At 43.9% G+C, this 11,267-nt stretch overlaps 1 protein-coding gene and 1 long non-coding RNA gene across 2 annotated transcripts in view; one reads left to right on the forward strand and one right to left on the reverse strand.

Moving 5' to 3' along the window:
- Nucleotides 1–564: 564 nt before the first annotated feature.
- LOC123053600 (uncharacterized) overlaps nt 565–11,267 on the reverse strand; it is a 17,096-nt gene continuing 6,393 nt past the window's right edge. Inside the window, exons 2-5 of the long non-coding RNA XR_006425702.1 lie at nt 7,813–8,037; nt 7,284–7,360; nt 3,667–7,171; nt 565–3,571 (exon numbers count right to left, since the gene is read on the reverse strand). This is a non-coding gene — a long non-coding RNA (uncharacterized lncRNA). The remainder of the gene's footprint in view (nt 3,572–3,666; nt 7,172–7,283; nt 7,361–7,812; nt 8,038–11,267) is intronic.
- Nucleotides 5,637–7,804, forward strand: LOC123053593 (cytokinin dehydrogenase 9). Its single transcript, XM_044477069.1, has 5 exons — nt 5,637–6,228; nt 6,317–6,444; nt 6,531–6,791; nt 6,892–7,154; nt 7,255–7,804. Exons 1-5 carry the CDS (start codon nt 5,637–5,639, stop codon nt 7,574–7,576), a joined length of 1,566 nt encoding a protein of 521 aa, XP_044333004.1. The 3' UTR covers nt 7,577–7,804.

Consider the following 11,267-nt stretch of genomic DNA (forward strand, 5'->3'; position numbering starts at 1 on the left):
CGCACTCAATTTTAAAAAAAGGCCCGCGGTCATAGATCATGCCAACGGCCATAGATCATGCCGGCACCATACCAGCGCCGGCATACATTGCCGGCTTCAAAAAACAGCACCGCAGTTCATGCTGGCGCACTCGCCAGCGGCCGGCACACATGCTAGCACACAAAAAGGGGTGAGACTTGAGTTCGACCATGCCATCGCGGCCCCGTGGTCATGCCAGCACACAAGCCGACATACAAAAAGGAAGGTGCTCGTGGCCACGAGATCACTCGTCGGTGAACTTGAGCATGCCGGCCTTCATCTTCTCGAACCACGACCTCTTCCTTGGCGACACGGTGTTGAGATCCACCTTCATGATCTCCATCCCGGTCATCATGCTCCCTTGTTGCCTTCGCGTCGCGGGCGTTGGTGACCTCCTGCTGCGCGGCAGCCGCGACGACTTCATCCCTCGCGTCCGCGGCGTGCCTCCAGCCTTTCCTCTTGGCCGACTCCCTCGCTCGCTGTTCGGGCGTCAGCGCCTTCTTTGGCTTGGGCGCGGCGGCGATCTTGCGCGAGGCACGAGGCTTGCCTTTGCCGGAGGGGCGGTCGTCATGCCAGACGAGGCGAGGGAGGCAAGGCTGGCGGCGGCGTTGAGGTCGAGGTCGTCGTCCATGGCGGGTTTGGGACGGGAGCGCGCGCGGGCGGGAGGGTTTTGGGGAAAATGAAGGGGAAATGGTTGTGGCCGCCACCGACCAGCGGGCCCGAGGGGGAGGAGTAGGCATGCGCATGTCCGTGCCGATGCAAATCCGGCTAAAAAATGGGCCGGGAATGGGTCGGCATGCGGACGCGTGTCTGTTTGGGTCGGCGTGTTGGGCCGCCTTTTGTGTCCGCACCGACCCAAACGGACAGTGGCAGACAAAATGGATCACCCCATTGGAGTTGCTCTAAGGACCTAGATGTATTTTTTAATTTTGGTGTTCTTTATACTACGATAGTTGATAAATAGATCGCAGGTTTTTCTCACAAAGAAAAGAGAAAGATCAACGTCACAGCCAAATGACACATTGCAGGTACGGCTAACATTTTAATTTGCTTGGTGATGGCTGCTGCGGTAAAGTTCGGCAAAGTGGGTTTTTTTTTAGGAAGTGGTGTGATCGTACGTAGTCGTTCTAAAGGTATATATCAAATGGGCCCTTACAGTTATGGGTTATGCTCGGCAGTCGACACGCCAGCACCAACGTGTCAAAGTCAGAATTTGTGTCAAACGCTGCACGTGAACTGTGGGCCCATCAGAGTCCACTTACCTGCAATTCTAAGGCCGGCCCGGGCGACAAATCACTCCCAGGCCTCCATCTTGCTCGCCTTTTCGCCATCTCTCGCTTTCTGCCATGTTGGAACCAAAATGTCCCCTACACAAGTAATAATTTTTTACCAACCATACATACAGTTTGGACGGGCAGAAATAACTTTCGTTTTTGCGGGGGCCAAAATAGCACTTCACCATCGACGAAGAATCTTGGATGATTTTGTGGCTCCAGCTTTCAAACGCAGGGCACTCCGCCACTCCGGAGCACGCCTAGTTTTGAAGCCAGAAATGGAGAAGCTAGATACTCCTCCGTCCCAGAACATAAGGTGTATCAATTTTTGTGGAAATCAAACTTATTTATGTTTGACCAAGATTATGAAATAAAATATCAACATCTACAATACAAAATAAATAAAACATGAAAATACTTTTCGTGATGGATCTAATGATGCCAATTTGATACTGTAGATATTGATATATTTTTTGTAAAAAACATGGTCAAAGATGCACATGTTTGACTTAAAAAAACAAATACACCTTATATTTTAGAACAGAGGGAGTAGCATCTAGTTCCAACTTTTTTTTCTTAATTTTAGCATAAATTTTATTTCCAAAAAGCATATTAGCATAAAATTTGGATAACAAAACCTTTTCTAAAACTAAAACTATGATCATATGAAATATCAGCTCTACTGTTTTTTCAGAAAACTCAAGAGTAAAAATAGGAAAATAACTCAGACCAGCTTTTGGCTAAACTTAATTCTTTTTACTAAATAATGCCCAAACAAAACAGTTCACAGTCCATATCACGAGAACCTGAGAACTCTCCTGGAGTTGAACTAGCTAGGGAAGCGAGGTTGCACATAGCTAGTTTCAGTCCTCACCCACTTTCAAGTAAAAGGTGGGTGGTTTCTCCCTCTTCAGCCTTGTTCCTTTTCTTATATTTGAGAATTTACCTTTTTCATGGCAAACAGTTACTTAAGAACGCATTTAGGTAAAATTAGCTACCTGAAGTCATGACTCAAACGAGCAGTAAGAGTTCAGAAACAACAGATGATATAATCAATTATAAATCTTCGCTCTTGTTTCTACCACAGCCCTGCAGCCGATCGGTAGAAGTGGAAGCAAGGGCCCTGTTTGGCTAGGCTCCAGCTCCACTGTTTGTGCTATAGATATGTTGGTTTTACACAAGAAGCTTTGCTTCACGAGAGTTTTCCAATTCAGGGCTTCTGAAAGTGGTGAAATTGTCCCTGGCCGACTCCTGTTTTCCTTGTGAGTTCTTGGAGCTGTAGGTGTTCGGCCAGTTCGCACTATCACCGTTCAGCAGCATACCTTACCTTACACACTATTCCATCTTTTAAAATGATCCCAAGTAAAAGGAAGCTGCACAGATGTTTCTGGTGACAGCAGCATGAACGGCTGACAGAGAACTGGGTCAGGGAGATCCAAGGTTGCATTCCATACCAAAAGCAGAGCCAACAACCTGCCCAATTACCATCCACTGATTTCGGCAGTGGGTGGCCCCATCCACTGATTTGGCTATGTGTGGGGGACTCCTACTGTGATCAGGCGCCGAGCCTACTGGTAATCGACAGCGTGGATGGAAACAGCAAAGGAACAACTGAAAGCATTCGTCACAAAAGAGGCATGCAGATGCAGATCAATGTCACCTTTGTGAATTGCATGTCATGGATCAGGGAATCTAATCTCCATTCTGGACTCAGCCTACCATGTGGGGGTAGTGGTAGCCTTTTCATGGAGATGGGCACGTTTCTATTTTTGCATCTACTAGTAAAATTTCAGAGAAAAAACAATCTCTCCACAAAGCCTCTTACCAGAAACAACAATGTTTGAGAAAACGCAAATGGTTTCTGTGTGATACGTATGACTAATAGGCTAAGGGTTGTGAGGTGTTTCTTGGGTTACTACACACAAATTCGGCTACCATCTTACAGGCATCTAGTTGACACCTCAAGACCCTATATATCGTAAAGCAACTCTAATAAGTACTACTTTGCAGATGTACAGAGAGCTCCGGTGTTGATATACTTTTAAAGAAACCATTTAGAAGGACACTTTCGTTATAGATATTCTTCTACCATTAGAATTTTACCTTTCACTTTCTTGGAAAAGATATACCCTCCCTGGAGGGATAGTTGACACCTCAAGACCCCATATATCGTAAAGCAAACTCTAATACTTCTTTTCAGATGAACAGGGCTCAGGTGTTGATAAGTCATTCTTGGATAGTGATATTAGGTATTATCAATGGTGGCACCAGCCACATCCCTGCAGCCAAAGATAAGATTAGGATACCACTTCTGCCACTAATTATGTAGAGTATATATTCAGAAAGAATCTATAGCGTTGTCCCTAGTACCTACCACGTGACAATTGACCATTGTTCTTTCAGCTTATTGCATAACTCCAGATTGTAATACCACATGATCTCCCAAATCTCGAGTGGTAAGAAATATTACGGGCTTCACAATTCAACACCTTAGTCTACTGGATGTAACCTTCCATATATGTATTGATATACCGATATATACACTGATGGTACCACGTCAAAAATACACATGGATGCATTGAAAAAAAATGTATTACTTCTGGTATTCAAGGAGAACTTACTGGACCGGCTCTCCTTATACTGCCATACATTTCCTCAGGGAAGGGGGCTTAGTACCAGAATGCGTTGCTTGGTGACTACCTTTTCTCTGTATTGAAGAAAGAGCTACCTTGTTTCCTTTTGAGAAACACTGATTACAATGTAGACGCACACACTCACACCATCACACACACAACGCCTACTGAAGACTGGGTAGAATAAATGATATAGTTATGGTTGGTTCTATTTGAAGGTATGTTAATATGAGTGATGTATCTATGGTTGGGTCTATTTGGAATCTCTAATCACTGTTGATATCTTCTAGAACATGTGATCAGTGAGACGTGAATCAAATCATCCAGCTGACAATATCTTTTTTGTCTAGTAAAAGTAAATGCTTATTTGCCCGGCCCCCTCACCTCCACTTTGATTTACATGGTGTAGTCAGTTATTGATTCCCCTTTTCATGGAGTTCCCGGTTATCCACAGGATTGTCGCGTATGATACAAAAGATGTTCTCTAATCGCCATGCATGTAAAGTACAGAAAAGACAGAACATTCAGTTTGTTACATACATTATTTCATGTTGCCTTCAGACAGATATCATCAGATACAGGAAGTGGCAAGGGCCTGAGGAATTCTGACATTTTAGAGAAGGTACCGTAAGAACAGAGATTTTTATTCTGAAAAACCTTCAGATAATCCGATGGGAAACATGCAAGACTATTGCATTACTAGCTCAGGTAGCGAGCAATACCATGTGGGCAAAGGGATTCTACAATATCAAGCTAAAGCTCCTGGCCACTAAAAAAATGGAAAAATGCCTAGGTGATCCATGTCCATACGATTTTGCAACCACAAAATATCAAATTCCAGAACTCAAAATGCTGAAAAGGACATTTCTATCAGCATGTCTAGAAATGGCCAGACAGAAGGATTCTTACCGATATACATGTCTGCGAAAATAGATGAGCATGAAGTCAGAAAACAGTCCCCCAGCATCTGAAGAAACATCTGGGAATAAGCATTATCAGATATGCTCAACAAGATGCTTGTCACTCACAAATCCGAAAGCACAGAGATAACATCTTGGCTTGTCCTGCCGAACATCAATTGAATTTGAGGGATCAAGTCGGCCTGCTCGATAGCAATCAGGTTTGCCACTTGAATCAATTTGCTAGTACCATCTGATGACTTGATCAGAAGTTCAATCCTGCTGAGATCCACATCAGGTACACAAGTTAAATATCTGTGTCCATTAACTGCTTCTGTTTCATCTTTGCCATGTCATTGTTTTCCTTCTCCCTGGCAAGGTGCAGTCAGTGATATGTTTAGTGATAGACAGAGCATACTGAGTGAATGCATCTTTTTGCCCTTCCTCCATACACTTCCTGACAGATGTCACGGGATGCTTAAAACATAAGCCAGAAAGAACGAATACCAGACTCTAGAATGGAACCATTCCACCACTGCAGCATAATCTTTGATCCAAATTTTCCTAGCAGCCTGTCCTCACACAGTCACACAGGTTCTAGTACCAAACAGTGCCCTGGACTTGTTTGACCACACCACTACCTGCACCAGCCCAGACACATACCCTTCAAGTTCTCCTTTAAATCCCCTGCCCTCCCTCCATCTCCACACCATCCCTCTGCTCTTGCAGTGAACCACTACCCTGCTACACATCTTTCATCTTTCTCCTGAAAACATCACCACTGAACTTGTTTATTTTCCTACAGAAGAGCCATGAAGCAATTACTCCTGCAGTACCTGAAGCTGTTCCTGTTGCTAGGGCTTAGCAGAGTCACAACCGAGCACGTGCCTAAATATGATGTGCTTGCATCCCTGGGGACGCTCCCCCTTGACGGCCATTTCAGCTTCCACGACTTGCCTGCAGCTGCAAGGGACTTCGGTAACCTCTCCAGCTTCCCGCCAGTCGCTGTGCTTCACCCAGGTTCAGTGGCTGACATTGCCAGAACCGTGAGGCATGTGTTCTTGATGGGTGAGCACTCCACGCTCACAGTGGCAGCTCGTGGGCATGGGCACTCGCTATATGGGCAGTCCCAGGCTGCTGGAGGGATTGTCATCAGAATGGAATCCCTTCAGAGTGTCAAAATGCAGGTGCATCCTGGTGCATCACCGTATGTGGATGCCTCAGGTGGAGAACTCTGGATAAATGTCTTGAATAAGACGTTGAAGTATGGTTTGGCGCCGAAGTCATGGACAGACTACCTCCACCTTACGGTCGGGGGCACGTTGTCAAATGCGGGTGTCAGCGGGCAGACATTCCGGCATGGTCCACAGATCAGCAATGTGAACGAACTGGAGATTGTAACTGGTATGAACTGACCTATATATTTGGTTGATTTGAACAACTAGGAGAGTAAATAATGTGGCTAACTTTCTACCATGATTTTCAAATGCAGGAAGAGGTGATATTATCACTTGCTCACCAGAACAGAACTCTGATCTCTTCCATGCTGCTCTTGGTGGTCTAGGTCAATTTGGCATCATTACTCGGGCCAGGATCGCTCTTGAGCCTGCTCCACAAATGGTAAATTGAAAGAACACATCTGTGACAACTCCATGCTAGTACATTTTAGTAAGCATATGCTCATGAGTTCATTGGATGTACAACAGGTAAGGTGGATAAGAGTTCTCTACTTAGATTTCATGAGCTTCACCGAGGATCAGGAGATGCTTATTTCAGCAGAGAAGACCTTCGACTACATTGAAGGTTTCGTAAGCATAAACAGAACAGGCATCCTAAACAACTGGAGGTCATCATTCAATCCACAGGACCCAGAACGGGCTAGCCAGTTCGAAACAGACAGAAAAGTGCTCTTCTGCCTTGAGATGACAAAGAACTTCAACCCTGAAGAAGCTGACATCATGGAACAGGTGAGCCAATGATTTGTTCTTGTGTTACTAAAGATGTTTGTGTATAAAGTGTTGTCAGATGGCCTGAGTGGTTGAATTCCATATGTATATATGTTTACAGGAGATCCATGCACTACTATCTCAACTCAGATACACACCACCGTCCTTATTCCACACAGACGTCACTTACATGGAGTTCTTGGATAGGGTGCACTCCTCTGAGATAAAGCTGAGAGCTAAGGGCTTGTGGGAAGTCCCACACCCATGGCTTAATCTCATCATCCCAAGAAGCACTGTCCATACATTTGCAAAGCAGGTCTTTGGGAAAATCCTCGAAGATAACAACAATGGTCCCATATTGCTCTACCCAGTGAACAAGTCCAGGTAAATTGCTTTATGTACTGAAATCAAAAAACCCATTCAGAAACTCTTATACATCATGTCATGGTATTTTCAAGTGAATGATTCATCTTGTTTCATGCAGATGGGACAACCGAACATCAGTGGTCTTACCAGATGAGGAAGTTTTCTACCTGGTGGGATTCCTACCCTCGGCGATAGGCCCCCACAGCATCAAGCGTACACTGAACCTGAACAACCAGATAATAGAGTTCTCTAACAAAGCAAGTATTGGGGTGAAGCAATATCTTCCAAACTACAGCACAGAACCCGAGTGGAAAGCCCACTATGGGGCTAGGTGGGACGCATTTCAACAGAGGAAAAACACCTATGACCCCCTGGCAATCCTAGCTCCAGGACAGAGAATATTTCAAAAGACACCAGTGTCACTACCCTTGTCCTCATGAGAGTTTCTACTGTAAATAATGTGGAGCAATATGTCTTTTTTTGGAATAGTTTGAATTGCTTACCACATATGTCACGTGGTTAGCAATATGTCTATGTTAGTATGGAACTATAGTCACTTTAAAAGATAACGAACTGTAGCGTGAAGAACACAGTGTACAGAGTGGTGACTATTAAGTAGTGGTGATGCTCAAAATACTTTTAGCAGTGAGATCAATGAAGATCAGCAATGACATACCTTTGAGTTGTGTCTGATCCTCTTTTGAAGCAATCATTTGAGGATTATATCGGTCCATGAAACAGATGTTGTTCCAGCACAAAGATAAAGCCATGCAACGATGAACTGAACCACTAACCAGTGGAACTCATGCTGAATACTGTGTTAATTGATGACGGGTAGAAAAGGCTGGTCTCGGGTAGACCGGTGATTAACAAATAAAGGTGTCTGACATGTGAAAGAGACCTGTATAGATGCAGAAACTGAACTGAGTTCCACCCAGGAAAAAATATTATTTATTGGTGCAGGAAGCCACAAAAAATCTTTAAAGAAAGAATATGTTTATATAATCTGAATCTTGCTGAAACTCCTCAGCAACCAGAAACTAAAGAATCAAAAGTACAGAAGGTGAATGGCCTGTGATATATACTGACATGAGCGAAATAATGCCAATATTAGTAAGATGCATATGAAGTAAAAGTTGCATCTAACTAGAGTAGATTGAGGTATTATTAAATCATTATTATTGTAATCACTTTCCACCATGAATATGATACTGTTTAGTTTATGATTGTCCGTTAAAAGCTTGAGGGATCGAGTCACGATCAAGTAGTGTAAGAGTTCACTATATAATTGTGTCAAGTTATACACATCAGTCTTAACAAAGGGGCTGGAGCTAATAATTCTAAACGTCCAATTAAGTGGAAAAGGGATGGATAGGCTATAATTAAGCCAAACGTAAATCATTCACATCAGCATATACGTCAATAACAGCCACATAACATAAAAGTGTATCAGTATAAGCATATGCAAACCCTAATGGATACAGGGAGCAATCCCCTGTTTAGAGACACATCTGATCAAGGACGAGAAACGGCAGAAGACAGAAGAAATTACACCTGTACAGTACAGGTTGGTGAAGAAGATTCAAATTCTAAGCATTCTTTAATCTTTGGAGGGAAAAGGGTACTTTTTACTGTGAAAAGTAAGTGATGGGAGACAGCACAATAAGTACATGAGCAAAGTAGAAAGAATATCTCTACCTCTATTATTGGATGTCACTGCATAGCAAGTGCAACACATGAAGAGTTTAAGATATAAATGATTAAACGTAACCTGGAAAACAAAAAAATGATAACGATATTTGGGAATCAAAGGGCATCACTGGTCTTAGCAAATTTGCTACCAATCCAGTTTTTGTAAAATCTACTACTTGTCTGGATTAATTACATGTGTTAGTATAATAATAAAAATCTCATGCATGGTTCAGACTTACTCTAGGTGGCATGGCTCAGTGATCATCCAAATCATATAAAATGATCCACCTAAAGACACTTCGATGTGCATTAGCATATCACAGTTGCCATCTATAGCACACCTATGGAACTGAGCATGATCAATAGGGAAACTAGTATGTCAAATCACCTTACCTCCCCGCAAAAAAGAACATCTTACCAAAGACACTTCAAATTTTATGCTTGGTTTTACCATGAACAGTATCGAAGCACAAAGCAGTATGTATGTCAACACCCAGTGCAAAAGTGAATCCATGGCATTTCATTTGATAAGGTTTTCCAGTCAAAGATAAATAAATATATTAGCACATTGCTCTTTATGCAATTATTATATTCTCTGTATGGCGTCTTACCTTCAGCAAGCTATATGCGCTAACCAGCAGAGGTGCATCAAGTATGTAATCTTAGGTATGCCTTAAATCTCAACTGAGTGCTAAGTTCACAAAGATTCCACACCTTGCAGACAGAAACTAAACACAGGAAGAGAAGTAACATTTCATATATGTCTGATATACTCTAAGTAAATCGTTAAGAAAATACTAGTAATTTCAGAACATGACATCAGTTGGGCAAAAAAACAGTTTGCACAAGAAACCAGAAGTTGATTGAATACCGAAAAAGTGGCCCGGGGCCAGAACTACTATTGGTGATTTGACCTTGTTTCAACTAGTCAATGGAATGTCTAATCCAGCCTATCCATTCAATCAGAGTACTATCGTCAGGCATGCTGACAGGAAACATCATAAAAAGTTCTGAAATGTGCTTGATTTTTGGGTTATCTACAGATGCAGCCACAAAAAAGTAGTTTGTCATGTCAGTGCTTTGCATTATTTGGTCTCAGAACTCCAGACAACTGATAATTGTATCCACTTAGGATGTTGAAAAATCGACCTTGAACTCATGCACCAGCGTTACTCAGTCCTTGCCACATCATGGTTGTGTCCTTCTGGGACTGCCAGTTTTTAATAGTTGCCCAAAGAAGAACATGACAAACTGCAAAACTTATAGCTGAGTGCTGATGATCAAATCCTAAGTTATACCAGTCAAGTAAGATCAAGTTAGGTAAACGTCGCCACTTGGGAATTATGAGAAACCTGGATTTTCTTACTCCCTCCTTTATGCTTGCACCATATGAGTAAACATAAAAACAATTACTGTAACATGAGTACAGATTAACTTGTTTAAGTGAAGAATACTGATTAATTTACTCATTGTTTTAAAAAGGAGCGATTACCCATATCTATACTAATATAAAGGTACAAGTTTGTGGAATCCAATTGATCTGAACCTTATTAATGGCAGTTAATCACCATATCTCCTTTACCGAAAAAGGCTTTCGCCCCGCTTTATATAAAAAGCAACGATCAACAGCACCCGGTACAAACGCATGCCCCCACAACACACGCACACACACACACACCCAAGGCAGGATACATAGGCACTGACCGCAGCAACAGCATCCCTAGCACTACAAGAGCAGCCGGGGGCTACAGCCGTGAACATGCCACCGCGAAGAAGTGAAGCCGCATATGACGAACCGTGGGCTCCAAGGCGGCGCCTTCAGGAAGGGCACAACACCGGAGTGCCGCCACCGCCCGATCCGAGGATTAGAGTTTCCACTGGAGCAACACGATGTGCAATGAGAGCCGCGACGATGCCTTCAAGAAGGGAACAAGCTTCGCCGCTGCCAGTCCGTCCGAAGATAGAGCAGGTTTTTACCGAAAAAGGGTTTCCCCCCGCTTTGTATACAAAGCAACCAACCGGGTCATACAGGGATAGGTGCTGGGGCGGAAGCAGCACAGTCACGCCCAAAAGAAACAACAGAGAAAGAGCAAAAGAAACAAATGCCGACAACGGCGGATCAACAAAAACGAAGAAGCCTCGCGATCGCTAGGCCCACCGGTCTTATCCACTAGGCTCCAAGACTCCGAAGCGCCGGCACCAATCAACACCTCCAAGAAGGATCGCGACGATGACGACGCTGCTGCCAAGGGTTTCCCCCGGTACACGACGAGGCGATAGGAAGAGTAGCCCCCGACGCCCTCCCGGAAGGTCAGGCGGCACCCACAGGCGCCACCGCGCCGGGGTCGGCCACGCCGACAGGGGTTTCCCCCGATCCCAACCCGCACCTCGGGCGCTCCGGATCCCGCCACCAAACCAACCACCACCCTACGCCAACGC

This window comes from Triticum aestivum, chromosome 1A (assembly GCF_018294505.1).
Source record: "Triticum aestivum cultivar Chinese Spring chromosome 1A, IWGSC CS RefSeq v2.1, whole genome shotgun sequence".
NCBI lineage: Eukaryota > Viridiplantae > Streptophyta > Magnoliopsida > Poales > Poaceae > Triticum > Triticum aestivum.

Excerpts from the sequence above, each read along its gene's own strand:
- LOC123053593 (XM_044477069.1), top strand. The coding sequence starts at position 5,637 with ATGAAGCAATTACTCCTGCAGTACCTGAAGCTGTTCCTGTTGCTAGGG. Across the intron at positions 6,229-6,316 it reads CGAACTGGAGATTGTAACTG|GAAGAGGTGATATTATCACT; the intron begins GTATGAACTGAC and ends TTTCAAATGCAG. Across the intron at positions 6,792-6,891 it reads AAGCTGACATCATGGAACAG|GAGATCCATGCACTACTATC; the intron begins GTGAGCCAATGA and ends ATATGTTTACAG.